Source organism: Orbicella franksi, chromosome 5 (assembly GCF_964199315.1).
Source record: "Orbicella franksi chromosome 5, jaOrbFran1.1, whole genome shotgun sequence".
Lineage (NCBI taxonomy): Eukaryota > Metazoa > Cnidaria > Anthozoa > Scleractinia > Merulinidae > Orbicella > Orbicella franksi.
In genome coordinates this window covers 33,477,410-33,497,819 of record NC_138149.1, presented here as the reverse complement: position 1 = coordinate 33,497,819, position 20,410 = coordinate 33,477,410, and the positions used below count along the sequence as shown (strand labels likewise).

The window sequence follows — 20,410 nt, the reverse complement described above, 5'->3', positions numbered from 1 at the left end:
GAAGCGCCATTTCATATAAAAAGCAGAGAAAGCTCATCGGAACTTAAAACAGGTAAGCAGTCTATGTTATTAGTTAAGCATGGCGGTATGATTGGATATTTTCTGCAAAGCCTTCGTTGTGACTGATTACATGATACGCAGCAATTTCTAATCTTATAGCCCAGCATAGACACCACCTGAGAAAATATTACCTTAATTCTGGAAGGTATAAATAAGCACTCTTTTGCTGTAACACTTACAAAGCAGGGTCGATGTTAGCTGTTATGTCCAGGCGGAAGGGATGTAACTCCATTCCTTGTGCTCGTGTAACTCGTCCAGGTATTTCAAGGAGCTGAAACATGTAAAAACAGTATCACAGATCAAATACGCACACGATAAAATCAACATTCCAAGATGGCTCTACTTCAAGACGAATCCTAAAGAAAAATCTGTCATATAGAAAGGATTCCCACAGTTCGCGTGTTAAACATTCTTCAGATCAATATTTCACCATTATACAACGTTGGAGGTTAAGGGGGGTGAGTGGGGAAACGATATGATTTAGGGTGGGTGAGGATGTCCCGTCTCCCTTCCTACCACATTTCTCTCTCTAACCTTCCTCTGCTTCAAAAATTCAAAATAGCGGCCAAACATTTCGCGAAGAAATACTGAGCTTCCGCTAAAATACGCTTGCGGTGGAGGTAACGATTGACCTGAATTTGCGACCAGCGCTCGATAATTGGCGGTTAAAAGACAGCAAAAGATTGATCATGGAAACCGACGTATTTATACATAGCTTGTATTTAAAACTAGAAGTTTGTGAGAGGTTGTACCCTCCACAAATTTTTAGCTCAACGTTCCTCGACACATTGGGAAAGTGAATATCAAGTGCAATACCAAGTGCAAAGTGAATACCAAGAAACAGAAAACAATAATTCATGTGGTCTCTATAACTAACCTGATGATCCAGACTCATATAAGCTGCAGCATAAGCCGAGCACACCTCCCCAGAAGAGTCTTCCGTGTAAGGATAGAATGACACCTTAGCAGACGAATGACTTTTTGCAGGAATCACCTGAAAATAACCAAAGGATCTTATTTATGAGATCTGCGTCCAAACGGAGACGTACCACTACAAAATAAGTCAATGTTTTGAATTCACAAAATTACTTTCAAATTGAACGATCAAAATAATGGTCCACTATAATTAAGGTAAGGTCTGCGTCGGGCCAATTGGCTGACACAGCTGGAGCTTATCCCGGCTTCTATAGTACTAAGCGACTAGGAGTATTTCTATTTCCTCCTTGGATGGTATGCTAGTACTTCACAAGGTAACTTCGCAGTTCCTAGCATCAAGTTCGTCATACTCATTCATACAGCTGGGAGAGGCACTGTGAGAGTTAACTGTCTTGCCCAAAAATGCAACGCAATGTACCCTGCCAGGGCTTAAACCCAGACCGCTTGATCCGAAGCCCAGAGCGCTAACCATTTGGCCACACTTGAATTAAACAAGCGCAACATTTCGCCAATAGACCCTTTGCACGATCCGGTCACATGGTACGGCATTAATTATGCTGGGACGCAAGTTACGCAGTGGGACTTCCAAAACAAAGGAACTCGTACCAGTCCAGCCCGACTTTTATTTGTTTTGGAGGTCCCACTGCGTAACTTGCGTCCCAGCGTAATTAATTCCGTACCATGTGACCGGATCTTGCAAAGGACCTATTTCGCAAATACAACACACGAGCGATTATATAAGATAAAAGAATGAAAAACACCACAAAGGTACGATTAATCTAACTGAAAAAGGATGGCTAAAATTACGTAAAATTGAGACACTTGACGAACGACAAAACAGCTATCATTTACGACTCGGCGTTCAGTTATATGATATTAACTATTTTGTGACGTGTAACCATGACGTAGGTGGAGAACTGACGACTGATCAAACCTGTTGACTTGGTGTGACGTCAAATGGCCTGTTGGCGCGCGCTCCTTCGTGTTCCCTCAGTTTAACCTGTATGAATGGTTTCTCCTCGCACCGATAACAGTCTTCTTCCTGGACAGCTGGGACAACCTCCTGACCGTCCTTTATTACTGGTAAGGGCTGCCCAATGAACACAAGCATGTCCAGGAGCTGGTTGTCCTCTGGCACAATGTTGTATGTCTCCCAGTCTAAGCGGATGTCTGTGGGGATGGATTCAAAAGAAATTTGGTTTACTCGATTCTGGTACACTTAGCATTCTACTATTTCAGCCAATGTTACTTTGAATGTGACAATAATGCCCAAAAAAGTGCCACCCGTTGTTTGTGGAAAAATGAAATCGAAGATTTCTGTAAAACACAGATCAACCACACAAAAGATGATAACAAGATTGAAAGGAAATAATGAGGGAGAATGGGGCGACCTTTGATGACCTCTTCATTGGCGAAAATTAATTTGTGTTTGGAAAATGCGTTGGTAAAACAAATTGAAAGCGTATGTGTCATGATAGGAAAACAACCACATTAAATCATGAACGAGACATTTCCCGTTGAAAGTCGACGAATTTATATCCCCACGGACGTTAGCCGTCGTAATGAAGAGTTTCGTTGGCGGACGATGGCAAATGGGCGTTTTATGACATGGTGACAAGAGTTTCCAGCCAACCAAGTAAATGTCTAGAAACGCTGCAACTTTGAATGCATCTTTTGAAGCAAATTTTGAATCGTTTCTTTCACACTTATCTATAATTTAGGTGAATTTATTAACTGGAGATGTAAATACTAAATTCAGCGAATATCATCCTATAAAATGTTACATTTTGGGAGGCAAACAAAGTTCTCACAGGCGTAATCAATCTGCTGGAGGGAGTTATGAACTCTCTCGCAACGCGTAACTGGCCCGCATGTTGTGCTCGCCACGCATTCCATGGCGCGCGAATCCCACGAAACCACACGTCCATTAACTCACCATAAGGACTGGTGTTGTTGATTCTGAGAGATCTTTGAACTGAAGGAGCTCCAGAGACGTGCGTGCCAAACCTAGAGCAAACAAAATTTGTCAATAACTTTTCCCCGGGGGGAGGGAGAGGGGCTTCCATGTGAGGGGGACTCCCAAGGTCGGGGAGGCTCGTTGTCTTGCTTAGGGATGTATATCACGGATTTTGGTCTCACTAAGAATGTTCAGGACGACACGCCACTACTTTGAGCCGTCAAGATACCTTTCAGATTTCTTTCCTTCACATTTCTTCACATTTCTTTGCAAATGTGTATTAAGTGTCTAGAGTAAATAAAGCGTTGTTGTTGTTCAGGTTCGGCGATCGAAGAAAGGAACGTTGTCTGGCCGTTTTAAAGTGGTATTCTTTTTGAGGGGTCAAATAAAGCTCGAGTCAAGCCCATATTGGTCTTCATTTAGGGATTTAATTCATATTTCTCGAGGATCCCCGACTATTTCGCAAGGCCTTCCACCCCCAATTTAAAATTAAAATTTGCTACATTTTGTTTCTCAAAACTTACCGAAGAATTGGTGCCTGGTCTTTCATCATCTGGAAGTTCAGCGGACATCCTACAACATCCATCTTGACAGGAATGTACACAGGGTCGATACCTTCAATCTGGGGAAAAGTGTGTCACGCAAAACTGTGTAACAATGTCATGAAATTCAAAGCTTGCGTAACATAAACCTTTCTCTAGTTGTAAAATTGATACAGCGTGATGCATACTTTGCAGAATGCAGTCTCTGAACCGTGCAAAAAAAAAAAAAAAAAGACTTGCGCGAGTTTGAATTACAATTTCATGGTGTTCATTGAGGCGTTACATAATAGCACACATGTAGTGCTGTGTTACTGCGTAACCAGTTATAGAATCATCGCGGCGTGACACACACCTTACAGACCAGTAAATCTCTGTAGGCGCCCCACATGTCACTGTGGCCAGTGATTTCAATCATTTGATAACCAAATGGTAATAGCTCTCCCGAGGCTGGACTTGGCACAAAGGCTGCTCCCCGTCTGTCACGCAAGATGGCGTGACAGTAATCTAAAAAAACACAAATTAAAAAGACGATCAGTTGCAAGACTGGGAGAAAGTTCGTCCACTCTACTCACCCAACCCCTAGATGGGATGCTAGTCCACTGCAATCGTCATTGTCAAAACATTGTTATGTCATCACTTCTCTCCTAACCGTGAGAGCCTAGCCTGTCCACAGTGTGTATTTTACTAACGGTCTTCTCAAAGAATGACTAAATAACGAGAGGAAGGTAGGAATACAGAGGAGGGGGCAGCGGAAGAGGGAGGGAAGCGGGAATAAGGGAAGACAGGAGGAAATAAATTGTGCTTAGGCCCTAACCTGCATGAGCTTTAATAGCCGTCTTGCTGATTGGGTCAGCAATATTCGGAGTTCTTCCCAAAAGTCTTGCCCTGTGGACAAACCAACAGAAAGAAACGTTTTCAAACTCAGTGTCCTTTGAACCCCAAATTGTAGGTTTTCTTGTTGCGGCAAAGCTTTCGAAAAGCTCATCTGCAAGGTGTTTGAATCCACGACCTTCTCCGAGCCATGCTGATCAATTTTTCCCTTTGCTTCAAGTTACAAGGAAGAAAGCGGGTGTAGAGCATATGACATTTCCAACATTGTCGGTATAGCAACGGTACATCAATCCGGAGATGACCAGCTCAAATCTCGTTAAGTTAAGACAATTTCTCTGTACTTCAGACGTTGGTTTGATTATTTTTTTGGCAGCTACAGCTAAAAATGAATTTATGACGCTAACGACCGTTTCATAATAATGTGTAAAATACGTTACATAAGTAATGAAACCAAAAGCAAATTGCAGATTTTGTTAAGAACAGCAACAAACAAACAAGCAAACCTTTTGCCTTGAGGAGCACCTAATGAAAGAAGAAAGATACAAAAAAAGTAAGATACGCCTTTAACAACCGTAAGTTTTCTTTTTTTTTCTTTTTTTGTTTTGTTTTGTTTTGTTTTTTGGAGTAACTAATATTTTTCTGGCCTTTTTTGGGCGTTACTTAACAGTAGCAAAGAGTTGTGATCAGACCCTAATACAATTTCCTCAGGTAGATACGGATCAAGCAGCGAGCGGGAAAAGGGGCGTGCGAGAACTGGACGCGAGGCCGCTTGTCTCGAGTTTTCAAGTGGCCACTGGCTGCTTTCTTCGCTTCCCGCTCGACGTTCTTAAGTAGCGACTGCTCCCAGTTCCAGTCTTTTCAACGACGGATGTTTTAGGTTATCTATCAGTCGATCTGCTTACCATCTGGCGGAGTTGGCGGTTTAGCCGCGTTGAAGTGGTCCATCTCTAAACTAAAGCGAGCTCTGATAGCGGACGTGTTGGTGAGAACAAGAGTCGTGCGGGGACAACTGGCCAGCGGTACCGTTTCAAAATCTAGCAGCAACTCGCGGTTGTCAAGGGAGGTTTCTTTGATCTCTTCAGGTCTGAAAAGAAAACAGGACATTCTTTTTGGAGGACTGTAGCCGCGAAATGACGACCTATTTCCTTTCATGAAAGATAAAATCATAGTGTTGAGAGAGACTGTACGTTAATGGGAGGTCACGAAAGTCTCAAAGTAAAATTTTGCAACGAGACTATGACGGCTATGATTGAGTTTTTTGAGAATGATATTGTCCAGTAGAGCTGGGAGGACATATCAAAGGATTACTCTAAAATACAAAATGGATTGAGTGAGCTTTCGTTAGGGGAAAGGGCCTTCATTATACCATTTCAGTAAATGTTCGTAATAACAAGATAACTGTGTATTTAAAGGGTTCTCCTATAGGTTCTCCCACAACTGCAAGCGCGTAACTCGAGTTTCGGCCGCTGAACCCCTCCACCCCCCCCCCCCTCCCCCTTAGATGGGAGGCTTGTCCATCTCAGGTTCCTCTCCTCTTTCAGGCTGCCCCAACAACTGGACAGTACCCATAAATTTATACTCCTGGGTGGAGAGAGACACTTTTAGAGGAAAAGAACTTATCCAAGGATAGTAAAAAATAACCCAGAGCGGGATTCGAACTTGGGCCGTAACTGTTTAGGCCATCGCCACCAAGTTGCCCCTCCCCCCTCCCCACACGTCGCCCTCACCAGAAATCTTCAAGACCAGCCGATGGAACTTAAACTTACCTGTCAAGATCAAAGATCTTTGGAGTCTCGAACGTGACACTCAGGCCCTGCACGTCAGCTGCAATTGACAGCCATACGGGGTCCGGCATTCTAACCACCTCACAACACGTGATTAGATCGCTAACAGGGCCCTGCGGGACAGTTTAAACAAGAAATCATGAAGTACTAGATTTAAATCAAAGAGCCAGAATCGACACTATGCTAAAGAGATGTGATTGGGTTTCAAAATTAATATGCTACCTTTTTATGACCAGTGAATGTAAGTTTGATGGATCGCTCTTCTCTGGGCTCCAGCCATCCCTGTTTAGGTTCGAACGTTAAAGTGTAGTCTCCTTCCAGGATCTGGAGCAAATAAGTTGAAAGCGTTACAATGACAAACAGGTTCGTGATTATAAAGCAACAACAACAACAACAACCACAACAACAAAGCAAAGTCAATCGGCCATTTCCGAGTTGTCTCTGTGTCAAAACGAGGCTTCGTGCGAAACTATTCATATGGGAATGTGTTCCGCCTACATGTTTATTGCCACGCAAATCAAACTCATCTTCATATGAGAGGTTTTGCACGGGGACTCGTTTTGAAGACAAAGTATCTCGGAGATGGCCTATTTTTTTTGTTCATTTGAACAGTGGCCTATTGTGGAGAACAACTGAAGCCAGATGAGCTTCAAAAGTCAGATGAGCTTGAAAAGACAGACGTGTGAAAGAGACATCCGCGTTTCGAGTCGAAGAATTCCATTCTGATGACGTAGCTCTTGAGATCTGTATGGCGGTCCACGATTGGCTGCTACTCAGACCTGAATTTTCCCGCGTAAATAACCAATCAGAGACCCTGTACGAATTCATGTTAGCTGCGTTATCAGAAAAAATCTTTTACTTCAAATCTCAGAAGTGGTGCTTGCAGTAGATGAAAAAATTGTTACAATTCTGGACAAATCTTTTTTAGAGATTCACATAAATCAGCGTTACTTTTGCTTGCGCATTTGCTTTGTAGTAATCTTTTCCTGCCTCCTTTCCAATCGATGTTAACCCCTTAAGAGTTACATTTCACAAGGAAAGCCTTGGTTCGTTTGCCTCCACAGCTTATCCATTTAAAATTGTGGCAATACCAAGAGTTTTTCTCCAGGTTACAAGAAAAATACTTAGATAAATGTTAACACTTGTAAAAAGCACTTAGTGCCTACCTCTTTCCACGCAAACTGGGTTTTCAATAGCGACTGATTGTGAAGCACGACTTCTCTGCTGACCGGAACTCCTAAATAGACCTTCTCGATGTACATGTCGCAGGATAGCAGGCAAACTTGAGGTCTTTGCACCTCGGCAAACACGGATAAATAGCTGAAGGAAAATTAAAGATGACAAGACAACAGTGTTAGTCTCAGAGGAATTTTTTAGCATAGATGCTTCTTCGCTGTTACCGTAGAGGAGAACTTTTCCATTGTTTAATTGTGATGAAAACTACAAATAACTACAAAACGAATTAAAATTTAATCTAAAGGTGCTCACTGTCTAAAAAGGAAAGCGATTCTTGAAACAATCAAGAGGTAAACTTTGCACCAATCAGTGCATGATCTACGCTGTAACTGTCCAATCACAGAAGCTTTAGCTAGCGAGCGCTCCAAATTGTTGGGAAACTGCCAAAAACCGTTTGGCCTAAACAGTGTTTCGCTTGAAATGGGACCAATGGTGAAACATTTACTTGCCCCCAGAAACGTACTTATGAGAGCTGCAATAATTGGCGTTTCAAATTTGGTCAACACTACTTAAATCAACTTATCGCCTATTTTCTATACACCACAAAACGTATGGCAAATAGGGAGGGCAGTTGGTATGGTTAACAGCTTTAGGTACCTGGGGTTTCCATTCTTGACGTCACACTGTAACACAGTCCTCACTCTGCCCACCAAGCCTATCTCGGATGGTTTAAATAACACTGCGATTTCCTGGCTCTCTTGCGGGCCCAGGACTCCGCCAGCGGGTGTGAACGAGAACACAGACATGGCCGTTTTTCCTTCAGACTGCTATAGAGAAAGCGGAAGTACACATTTTAATTAGGAGAAAGAGTTTCCGCGAAGTCAAAACGTTCCTTTCACAACTGATGTGTTGTCTGCGCTGGGAGCCAGAGTTTAGGGCGGTCCTTTCAAAACGGCGTGAAAAAACAAAAACACAAGCGTAAGGAAACGATTGATTTACCGGGACAATTATATAGCGAGCTTGTTAAAACGCACCTTAATGTGGCGAGGAAGTTGTGAAAACTTTCTCAACATTAGAATCAAATATTTTCACCTCGTAACTTAGCATAACAAACAAAAAACGGGTTTCTAAGAATCAACGCTCCTTGAGCAGTACCTCAAGACACTCCGGAGATTCCTGGATGCTCCACTCTGCCGAAATACTAGATACGTTTTGGATACTAATGTGCTGATAGCCATGCAGTTCTCTGTAGCGAACAAGATTGAAATTCAGGTCCGGACATGTGAACACCACCTTTGGTCCCTGACACAACAAACAACATGATAAGAACGGCCGTTACAAATGTATTGAAAATGCACAGTTTTGTTATTACAACTTTAATATAATTTTATCAAACACAAGAGAAAGTATCTCATCACATTTCTTCGTAATCGACAAAACAAAGCGCAGCGGAGTATTTGGCACGAGCTTTAAGGTGTTTGAAAATATAATGGAACACTGTGTCCAATTTTAATATTTTCTTTCAACTGAAAATAAACTGAAGAAGAACAATTAAAAACAAAACTGTTAAATTCTACGCTAATTAAAATCCGGTATTCAAACCACGGCTATGATGAAGAATTGTTCACATTTTTCTGGTATTTTTACTTAAGTTGTATCTTTTAACTAGTATTTCTAAATTACGATTTTAGCTTAGCACCACGGCCCCACAATCGACAGCTTTATTTTATTTGTTATCTTGTGGAAAGAAATTGTATCGTTGCGTGGCGTTCCGACATGCGTCCATACTATCATAGACGCACATCGTCATTACAACCAACTCCGCTTCATTATCCTGTCAAACCAGAGGAAGTTGCGTTACGTTACGTTGCATTGCGTTGCGTTACAGACATATTCATCTTGATTTCTCACTTAGTGTGCACTTACTTCAAAGCTAGCCTTGACATAAACATACACCGGAGCCGAGGAGTGGTTCAAGTCACATAAGATCGTCTCCTCTAGGTGGGCTGGTTCATCTGCCTCTATAACTAATTCCAAATCAATTTCCTGGCCCGCACCTGCTCAGTAAAACAGACAACAGTTTAACCATCCTGAACAATGATATCGATGCTCAAATCCACGATGGCGGCGGGAATAAGCTGAGTGGCGCGTAAGTACTTTGGGAAATCTCTCTCACATCTTAGAGCTGATTCTGTTTTAAAAATCTTCTGTTAAGTAATCGTTGATTTGGTTTGGCAGCTGTTGAGCTTTGCTATTGTTTCAAAATGGCTCGTGAAACATGTCTCATGTTTGTTTCCACAGCTGCTTCGAGTTCTTCTAAACTTTCACGAGTGTTTTACAACTCGATAGAAACACAGAGAACACGTTTTCTATTTCTATAAGAAAACACCTCAACGAAAGAAAACAGACAAAAAAAAAACGTTGTTTACGTTGATCATCAAAATGCAAATTCTCTTTGCTCGCGCCATCTTACAGCAACAGTCGTGCTAGTTCTGTGTTTCTATCATAGACTTGGCTTTTAACCAATCAGCGCGCTTATTTTATGCAGTTAAATGCAATTTAACGGAGTTAACAACAAAGAGCGCCAGTGTTGTCTGGAGTCAGCGGCGTTTCATACATGGGCATGCGCCAGATCCCATGTGCTCTTTGACTGAAGTGTGTTTAGCGTTACAGGCGCTAGCGTGTTATTTGCGTGGCAGTTCATGGGACCTCATCTTCAAGGCTTCCTCCCTCCCCCCCATTTCCCTCCCTCTTTTCCACTGTTCACACAGTTTGACGGGTGCCTGCTCTCCCTTCTGCGTGGGGGCTCATGGCTGGCTTGCCAGGATTTGCCAGCCATGGGAGCAGTCTCCATCTAGGAGCTGGCTGCCAATAGTGGAAGCTCCTGGATATCACAGGCACCCAGCCTCCATTTTGCGATGCAGTTGTTAACTTTGGGTTATCTTCTAGCAGGAGGGCAACTGGTTTTCACAGGTGGGCAAAACTATAAGAACTGAATTTCTTTGTAAGAAAAAATTTCCGCTAGACGGTCAAACCAGCCGGGCAAAATTGTCCTTATAGCCGGTCAATTTGCCCAGTGCCCAGCCCTTAATGAAGTAATTACATTGTACTTGAATTGAAATCAACTGCATATCTTCGCATACCTATGAGAGATGACGGTGGTTCAACTGATATTCTCCATGAAGTCCCTTCCACGTTTCTCCACGCAACACTGGCTTCAGAGACACTGTTGTTGGACATCTAAATCGGATAGAGAAATACAGATGTTACAAAGCATGAAATGACCACGTAGACGTTCTTGACATTTACACTTCGCTATATAAATTTGCTATCTGCTCGGAGACTAAGCGTGTTTGTATTATTTTGGACTTTCATAATTTGTTGTTACGCTTTTTCGCTCCATCACGACCGAAGAAGACAAACGTCCTTTTGGTGTTTTATCAGAACGCTTGTTTCAAGATTTCTAATCCAGTGACAAACTATTTTAACATATTTTTAATCACGAATCCCCGCCGTAATTTTAGTATTTTAAGTGTTAATACTAACCTTCAAAGGAAATCTGTACTGGACACCTATTGTTAGTGTCCCAGGACACACAACCAGTGGTGGGGAGACACACATATCAAACGGCTGAAAAACAAAGGTATTTGTAGTTAGACAAGGACAGATAAAAGTAATGCATACCCAGTCTCAGTTCTAATATTAATCCGTCCGTCCGTCCGCCAGTCAGTAAGCCAATCACTCCATCTGTCCGTCCGTCCGTCTGTCTGTCTGTCTGTCTGTCTCTCTGTGTGTCAGTCAGTTACTCGGTCCGTGGGTCCGTCAGTAAATCACTCCGTCAGTCAGTCTGTCAGTCTGTCTGTTTGTTTGTCTGTCTGTCTGTCTGTCTGACTGTCTGTCTGTCTCTCCGTTAGTCAGTCAGTCAGTCAGTCAGTCTTTCTGTCTTTCCGTTAGTCAGTCAGTCAGTCAGTCAGTGGATTGTTCATGTCTCACCTTGCTAACAGCTTTCATTTCAATTTGCACTGCAGTCACGTCTCTGACATCAGGTGTGTTGGAATTGTTGCCATCATGAATTGGAATTTCCTCCAGAATCAAGTGTCCCACAGCGTGAAAACTACCAATCTGCGTGCACAAGGAGAAAAGAAAAAAGAGGAAAATAACTGAATTAACAAACCACTACTTGTGGCTTATCATAACGACATCCGACGTCTGCGTAGTAGTCTAGTCTCAGTTCCATCGAGACGAATTTCCCTTTCGAGGGACAGGAATTCCGTTTTGCGTAACAGCCTCTTTCGCCCATCGTCATACGCAGCTTTTCACTTGGACAACCAATCCTGAACTTGAATAACCAATAAAAAAATCCCTTGGTTCCATTTTTACGGGATGTGCTTAGGTTCGCGCATCAAATATTTTCCGTCCACACCACGCCGAAGGAATTTAGAAACACACCAATCACCGGTCATTTTGGATTTGTGTTTGAGGAGAACTCGGTCAGGGGGGTCACATGATTATGCTGACGCCATCGTTTTTAAAAAGCTTCCTTTTCAAAATGTTTTCCGCAAACAAGAAAACGAAAAACCGGCGTTTTCAAATTCCTCCGGTTTGAAGAGCGTTTTCAAAAAGCTTCGGTTTCATGATGGATTAGCGCAGACAGTAGGCCTAACGGCAGAAATAAAGTTGCGTTTTCAAATTTCTCCGGCGTAGTCTGGACGCTGCCTCAGATTACAATAATGATTTTCAGTACCTCTCTTGGCGCGAATTCCAGCATGAAGTCCACAGATTCATTAGGTGGCAATGTGCCCATATTTGGCGTGATCTTGAACACGCCGTGATCGTCCCGAGTCCGCTTCACCTGTGATGACGTCACTGAAGGCTGCACAGGCACACCAGGAGGAACAGGGCACTTAAAGAATGGCTTGTAAAGTTTCCAGCGGAACGGTAGGGCAACATTCCTGAACGTAATATAGCGAAGATGACCCTTCATTTCCCAACACTGTTAAGCCCTAGCCAAACGGACTCGCCAGTAGGCGCATATTAAAAGCTTGGGTCTACGTGCGACTCCGTTTGGCCAGGCCTTGCGTGCACTTGCGTTGACTTGCGATGACTTGCGCTAACTTTGGTCGAGATCAAATTTGCACGTAAGTCGACGCAAGTTAGTGACGTTAATAGCAACCTATTAGCCAATAAAATAAAGAATATGTCTGCCTTGAAATGGGTTTCTAGCGACTTGCGTGAACGTGCGAATCCGTTTGGCTAGTGACCACCCAACGCAAAATGTCCGTGTAAAATTGCAATAGCGAACAACGATTAGCCGGAGAGACAGACTAAGAGGAAAGTTGGACACTACAGTGCTGGCAAAGTGCTGCAAAATAGAAAATTTGACAACCTTAAAACGTTAAAAAGGAAAACAAAAAATATATATTTCGAAGGTGAAATCATGTGATGAACCACAATAGGCCATTTCCGAGTTACCTAGTGTCTCTGTGTAAAAATGAATCTTTGTGTGAAACCATCCATATGAAAACATATAAAAATATGTTCCGCCTAGAGGTTCATTTTCATACAAATCAAACTCATTGTCATATGAAACGTTTTGCACGAAGACTCGTTCAAACAAGTTCCGTCGGTCAGGGCCACTTTCATTTAGAGTGAGCATAGAGCTAGAGTTTTACTAACTTCCAACTGGAATTTACATACTCACGTCGTATTTTTGATGACCAGAGTCTTGTCTGTAGTCGTTTCAGGGTTTTGTTCATCGAATCTGATAAAATGTTGCGCAGATATATCTCTCATTTCTCCAAGCTCTGATTCATTGAGTTCGCCAGATACAGAATCAAGCTCTACTCCGGCCATTTGACCCGTGCCTGAAAGAACATAATACATAAATAAAACACGTAGAATACACAGCGCATAATACAGGCCCGTGCTGTTCGAAAGGTGGATAACGATATTCACTGGATAAATCCTTATCCAGTGGATAGTGTGGTTTATTTTGTTAAGTTCTCCCCTGGCTAGCGATTTATCCGATGGACAGCGTTTTCCAGCCTTCGAACTAGGGCCTGATTGTTGTCTTTTTATGTTCAGCAAACACAGAAAACTAACTCTTCCCGTAAAAAGCCGAGTTCACAACAAACACATCGTTATTGTTGAAAACAAACCGTTGACCTACTCAATAGAGAACCTTGCAGAGCCCGGCTCTGATTGCTGGTTTTGAACAACCAATCAAAGACACTGTGCGATCTCTGTATAGCTACGTCATCAGAATGGAATGTTTCATGGAAGAGTTAGCACTTCGTAACTTATTTATTTTTTTTACCTTCAAGTGAAAATTCCTTTACATGACAGTTGTCGCAAACAAAGACCACTTCTTCCTTGAAGTACTTTGCTGATGTTGGACAAAACGTGATCTGCACAATAACCATACAAAATAGTGTTGTGAATATTGTATCTGCAAATTCAAAAAAGATAGCTACAAAGGGGTTAGAGAGACATTCGTATGTCCGCGAAAGTGTTTTCTCGATTTCTGTCATTCGCCACTAATTCGGAAAAATCGAAACAAGTTTTGCGCATTATTCAGCTAAAATTATCAGTGATGTGGAGAAAGCTTTGTTCGACTGAAGAATAGCAACTCGCCATCCGTATGCTTCGTTTCGCGTTGTCGCTAATTTAAAACCGACCAAAATTCAAGCGCGCTTTCCGCCATTCGCTAAGCCTATCACATTGATCACTTCGAGTTCGTTTGTTGCTTGGTTGGTGTTCATGCGACAAAATTTCACGGTCATTCGAAAATCTCCCTTAGGTACAACAAAGTTGTTTCGTAAATGTCATCAATGTCAGAGCATATGGTTCATTTCCTCGCTGTGCATTTTCTATCAATAATTTCGCGTGAAAATAGAGTGAAACCTGGAATAGAAGTCAGAAAAGCACCAGATGGGTAACGGAAAACAAACAAGGAATAAAAATGGTTAAGATTTGCGAAAATTCACTCAGGTTTTCGGCAAAGTTTTTTTTTCTAAGAATGGGTTATGCAATAATCACAATTAAGTTACCTCCAGTGTAGTCACTTCTCCAGCATTTAGCTTGAACATGGCTGGTTTTAATTCAAACGGTTCAGCATAAATTGAACCTGGATCTTCAAGATTCCACTGCAACGCCAAGAAAATCCATTGAAGACAGAGCATGTACATCAATTTTTATATTTTTTTCAATAGATATGGCTTATTGACAAGGGGTGAGGGCAAGATATGGACCAAGGTTTTTATTTTTTACGTGTTTATGGACCGAGACGTAGCCGAGGTCCATAAACTCGCAAAAAACGAGGCCAATATCCAGCCATCTTGACCGAACAAGCTTGATCAATAAGTACTAGTTTCCTGCGGGACACAGCGGGTAAGATAGCGAGCGGGCAAGATGGCGTTACCTTGCCCGCTCGGGTGGCCAATAGTAGCGCAGCATCCGGTTCATCTTGCCTTCTCACAAAGCTAGCCATATAATAGTAGAGATGACGTTACAGTTGCACAGGTGACGTTAAAAAGCACTTCATGTACCACACCTGAAAAGTAGTTGTGGGCCAATGAGATTTCCTCATGATGCAAAACTTGCCGTCCCCTCCTTTGTTTTCACAAACAAGTTGAACGACCTTCCGGCCTCCCACCAGAGTATGTCCACAGTCAAGTATTGGAGATACTGAACAAATCAAACAAAAGGAACTAGTTACAACAATACATGGGCGATAAGGGGTGGGAAACATGGGGATAAATAAGCCACAGGAGATGGGAGAGGAACGATGGGAAGTGGGATTTTTGAAAACGAACAAGTGAACGAACGAGCAAATGAACGAACAAACAAACGAGGGAAGAAACGAACAAACAAGCAAGCAAGCGAACGAACGAACGGACGAACGAAAGAATAAATAGGTGGGAAGTGTAATAAAAGCAAATTTTTCATTCATTAAGCGACATGTAATTATAGATGATTATTGCACCAATTATTATTGTTTTTTAAAATCATGACAGTCTATGTGTCTGTATATCTGATGTCAACTTGTCACTCACACGAGAGTACAGGAGGGGGCCTTCTTCCTTGAACGGCGATAATCAATGGAGGGTCCACCTGTGTCTTTATCTAAAATCATGTCCAAATAAAGTTATTAATTAGCACTTTCATGAGTGAATGTTAGCAGTTTAATTGACCCCTGAAAGTTGTAAAATTGTTAAAGAGAAAACACATCGATAAACGTTTACTAGTGCATGTGCCTTGTGCAAGCTTTATCAGTGACTTGGACCGGATGATGGCACTTCAAGCGAGGTAAAATTGATTCGTGAAAAGCCTCATTTAACAATTAATCTAAGCTAATCTAATTAATCCAATCGTTTTAGCACAAATCTACTTGTCCTTCAAAACTATGTCTAAATCCTTTTCACAGGCACTTCGAAAACGCACATGAAACGGCCACCGTTTTTTTTTTAACAACCGCACACTGCTACGGACTACTAACTATCTACAGCAGAATAGATAGCACAGCCAATAAGAGAACAGCAGTTATAGAAGGATAAAACGCGAGATTTATAATAATCCGCTGTAAGATCATTGCCTTGGACACGCAGTGTAATAAAACTTAAGCGTGGATTTACACTTATTTGTATAATTTAATTTACATGTACATTCACGGTTACCTTGATGACATCATCATAGTCTGCCAGAGAATCAGGAGCAAATTTGACGGGATACTGACAACTTAGACCAGGTGCTACCACACCATGCTCTCCAGGGAACCTCCCTAAAACGACACCACACTGGTTTACAGAATGTTGAAATACCCACAGCACATCCAACAAAAATGGAAAATTTGAAACAAGGAATTACACCCATTTGAGAAATCAAAGAATCAGCTGGTTGTACAAACAACTTGTAAACATGCATTCCAAGTAGATTGCATTGATATTAGGGATGGGGTTACAGGTGTATGTGTTTCAGTGCACTGTTGCCTGCTAGAGTTTTGAGGACATGAGAGAAGTGCAGTCAGAGGTCGATGTGCATTGATGAAAGATTTGGGCGTAAGGTGAAACTGATACAGTGCAAATGTACTACTTTTTCATGCCTGCGGTGAAAGGAAACAACTGCTAATGCACAGACTACAGCTACAATTCGATTGACTTAAATGCACTCATGTATCACTTCTTATTGAGTTTGATTTGTCAACTTACCTAACCCAACAGAAAAGTATTTTGTACTTGGCGGAGTTATCCTCAATTGACGACTTGATGATGAAACATTCTTCAGTTCCAGAAGTAACTAAAATAAGACGGAACATGTAATTTTTAATGCATGTCCTTTATTTCAAAATACAAACATTATTTACAACATGGTATGGAGTCGAATAAAAATCATTTGTCCCAAAAGAAACAACAAAACTTAAGCTAATAACTTGCACAGTTATGGCATGCAGAGCATGTATCTTGAGTGAATATTTACCAGTCAAAATACATTTATGTACCGAGGAGGGCGGTGTAAGAGGCACATTTGCCTCATGGTTAATACACTCGACTCCGGATCGAGCAGTCTGGGTTCGAGCCCTGGCCGGGGACATTGTGTTGTGTTCTTGAGTAAGACACTTCACTCTCACAGTGCCTCTCTCTCCACCCAGGTGTATAAATGGGTACTGGCGAACTTAATGCTGGAGGTAACCTTGCAATGGATTAGCATCCCATCCAGGGGGGAGTAGAAATACTCCTAGTCCCTTCATGCTACAGAAACCGGGAAAAGCTCTGACCTGATGGGCCACTTGACTCGTATGCAGACTTTACCTTACAGAGCAAAGGTATTGAATAAGGGTTGTTTTGGTGGAAATACTTAAATCTAAGAGCTGAGCCATGAAAACTGCCTACTTCCAGTGGTTCTAGAGAGGTCCACATATAATTCATCCATCAATCTGTGATAATTGTTCTACATTATAAATCTTCTTTTCCACACCTCATAAACGTGTCCAACTTCATAGGCTGTAAACACAACCGGAGATGGAGAAGCAATGAAGACTTCAACAGGATCAGCAGTTCTGAAAACAAGAGCACTCTAAACTTAAAAATTTATCCAAAAAAAAAAAAAACATTCAATACTGGTATTTATACCATGCCATAGAAAATACAGCCAATCAGAATACAGGAAAGCTGTTGTATATTTGATGGTATTACATCCAACCTTCTCATCATGCAACATATGTATGTCGCATTCAATGTGTTGGCCACAGTATTTTCATGGCATGGTATAAAATAGTTATGCAATGTTCTCTTGTGGTATACCATGCAAAATCCCAATTGAAAGCGTTGCATAACTAGTACGTCTTTAATAAGTTATTTACTTGCAGTTGTCTTTTTTGCTATTAAAAATAGGTGTATTTATAGTTCATCCATGAATCAGAAACTCTGATCAAACCCTTCATGGTTTGTGATACAGTAATTGAAATGAAAGCTTTTTGCCCAGTACATGTACAAGCTTTCATTTTGTACTAGTTAAAACTCTAAATGCACTACGAGATTTTTCCAACTTTTAAGACTTTGGATGAAACCCTAGTGTGTGAACCTACACATGTATACTTTTTCTGTGATACAGACTGTTTAACTTTGTGTATTCAATAGTTCCCAAAGTACAAAGCATGTACATTAAATATACAGAAGCATTGTGTAGAATTTTTTGGTATTCAATTTTATGCACAACGCAGCAAAGAGTTAACTACTTGACTGAGTTAACTATTGATAATCACTCTTGCAATTTATATACATGTACATGTAGTGGTGGATATCCTGCTGAATTTCCACTTGTCTTGACTATGGAAAGAAAGTGATTCAAAATGCTTTTGAAGCTAACCATACATGTAGAACTTACTTGTTCTCTTTGTCAGTCTCCAATTTCTTTTTCTTTTTCTCCTTGGACGGTTTAATGAGACCGCCCTTGAGGGGAGGCACAAATCGTGGGTTCCTTTTATACTCTGCTTTACTCTGTAGCTTTTTCAGATCTTCTCGCTCCACTTGCCGCTGATCAGGCTTCATCGATTCTCTCCACACTGAAGATTTTGAGAGCCTGCTTTTGGCCTTAAATTGGAAACAACTCTTTGTTACAAGTTGTTTATTGTATTGTATTATTTTAGATTTTTATTGTTACATAATACTATTTTAACCTAGGTTTGGAGCTTAAATGATTGAAATGTGACTGTTTCAAATAAAATTGAAATGTCTCTAACTCTGTAGACCTAAAGAAAATCAGGTAAGACGTACACTGTAACTCTGTGTCAGTGCTAAAAAACATCCCCTCTAGAGACAAAAATCTTACCTCACTATAAATGTACATGTACTCTCTAGAGAATACAAATTCTGAAAATTCATTACTTATTCATTACCATGACAGAGTTTGAAAATCTGATCTTAATTAGCATTGATTTCTTTGATTTCTATTTGCCTGTTTTCTCATTACTTTAAGCTTCAATTGAGAAGATAATTGTATATCAAACTGTTTGACATGTTTGAAACACTTAAGACAGTATTTGACCAAATTTCCAAACACCTCTAGGTTGGTCAAAAATACTTTGCTATGCATCCTTTTTTCAATCCCTTTCTTTGTGTTTGGAAATGTGGTCAAACACAGTATTTTGTGTTTGATATATTACTCATTTATAACAGATTGTTAATCAAATTTTGTGCATACATATGTGGGGTCCTAAAATCAAGTTAGCACCTGTCCAGTGATTACCCTAAGCAGCGTTTGTTTTTAATCTAGCTGAAATAGCCCCATTGAAGGAGTGGTCAATTATTGAAGATATTTCATATTTACTTACACTTGGCAGTGGGGACATGTCCAAATCTCTCTTGTCTTTTGCCTGGGTGGGTGGAAGTGATGCCCACGGCCACGTAGATGTCGAAAGGGCAGTATCATCCAGGTAGTCTGTTATTGGAGGGGTTTTCCTATGTCGCTGTTGAGATGACGTGGTGGGTCTGGCGTAGCTTGGGATTTCATCAGCTGTTAATTATCAAGGTGTAGAGAGGACTTAATTAGATGTACATGTATTACATGCAATGGAATTCCATTTTTTGTATAGAACAGACAAGCTGTTCTTACTTACTTGAGGCTAATTGTGCCATGTATATGACCTTCCAGAAAATACTTTGTGCAGACTTACAATGTATATGTACATATGTATGTTGATATACATGCATCAGGTAATACAAGAAACGAACATTTAAATGTTAACCCAAGTCACCACATGAACTGGATATATATACAATGTACATGTACATACAAAATATTTTAAACCAATTTCAAAGTCACACAGTAATTATTTGAAAATAAATTCTCGGCAACATCTATGGCATACATTGTATAATACTATCCTAGATTTCCGTCTTTCAATAAGGGATTGCCAATACAGTATTTATACTCTAGACAATGTAACCACGGAAACTGACCTTTAGGGGCCTTGGATGGAGTCACCTCCTCTGATGAGAAGTCCTCCGGTACAATAAGGTTGTGACGTCGAAGCAGCTGAGTATCTAGACAGTTCCTAAGGCTTGACTTTGCTGAAAAAAGGATATTACAGGGAGATAATATATTAAATAAATACAGCATGAATGCAGTGAATTTAAAATTACACACAGTTAAAATACTGTGCATACTATGGATAACATTGCCATTTGCATGTTTTCCCCCCAAGTTCAAGTACCTGGTGGCAAGCCCAGTGCTTGATAATTTTCATATCCTTCAGAAATTCGCTGCAGCTCTCTCTCATCAGCTGCCATAGCCGCAGCTTGAGCCTGCATTATATGAGCTTCTAACATGTCTGCCTCTCTGTGCCGACGATCACGCTCCTCTTGTATCTAAAAAAAAAAGAACATGTAACTATCTTTTTGATACCAAAAAATTATATGAATTATACTGATATCTGTACATGAACTGTACAAGCAGATATTTCTGACAGTTTGGTGGTAAAGTTGTACATCAAGGAAAAAATCACCAGGTTGCTGACTAATTCTATATCCCCTGGGGTGTCTAATCAACAAAATCGATGATTGATGAAAATCAATACCAACCAATATACCTATTGATATAATTTAATCGATTAATATTGACAATCGATG

General features: G+C 41.0%; 1 protein-coding gene across 1 annotated transcript in view; it reads right to left on the bottom strand.

The window, feature by feature from the left end:
• The window catches only part of LOC145488402 (deleted in lung and esophageal cancer protein 1-like), a 33,937-nt gene that overhangs the window by 11,278 nt on the left and 2,249 nt on the right, over positions 1–20,410 (bottom strand). Inside the window, exons 2-32 of the mRNA XM_081467253.1 lie at positions 19,996–20,149; positions 19,742–19,852; positions 19,114–19,295; positions 18,168–18,373; positions 17,259–17,340; positions 16,493–16,580; positions 15,962–16,065; positions 15,341–15,410; positions 14,839–14,972; positions 14,336–14,431; positions 13,603–13,693; positions 12,988–13,150; positions 12,031–12,238; positions 11,280–11,408; positions 10,833–10,916; positions 10,430–10,526; positions 9,213–9,343; positions 8,442–8,588; positions 7,944–8,113; positions 7,277–7,430; positions 6,333–6,434; positions 6,093–6,223; positions 5,229–5,410; positions 4,830–4,848; positions 4,310–4,380; positions 3,848–3,999; positions 3,478–3,575; positions 2,933–3,003; positions 1,931–2,166; positions 938–1,054; positions 240–331 (exon numbers count right to left, since the gene is read on the bottom strand). Coding sequence (XP_081323379.1) covers positions 240–331; positions 938–1,054; positions 1,931–2,166; positions 2,933–3,003; positions 3,478–3,575; positions 3,848–3,999; positions 4,310–4,380; positions 4,830–4,848; positions 5,229–5,410; positions 6,093–6,223; positions 6,333–6,434; positions 7,277–7,430; positions 7,944–8,113; positions 8,442–8,588; positions 9,213–9,343; positions 10,430–10,526; positions 10,833–10,916; positions 11,280–11,408; positions 12,031–12,238; positions 12,988–13,150; positions 13,603–13,693; positions 14,336–14,431; positions 14,839–14,972; positions 15,341–15,410; positions 15,962–16,065; positions 16,493–16,580; positions 17,259–17,340; positions 18,168–18,373; positions 19,114–19,295; positions 19,742–19,852; positions 19,996–20,149 — 3,872 coding nt within the window. The remainder of the gene's footprint in view (positions 1–239; positions 332–937; positions 1,055–1,930; positions 2,167–2,932; positions 3,004–3,477; positions 3,576–3,847; positions 4,000–4,309; positions 4,381–4,829; positions 4,849–5,228; positions 5,411–6,092; positions 6,224–6,332; positions 6,435–7,276; positions 7,431–7,943; positions 8,114–8,441; positions 8,589–9,212; positions 9,344–10,429; positions 10,527–10,832; positions 10,917–11,279; positions 11,409–12,030; positions 12,239–12,987; positions 13,151–13,602; positions 13,694–14,335; positions 14,432–14,838; positions 14,973–15,340; positions 15,411–15,961; positions 16,066–16,492; positions 16,581–17,258; positions 17,341–18,167; positions 18,374–19,113; positions 19,296–19,741; positions 19,853–19,995; positions 20,150–20,410) is intronic.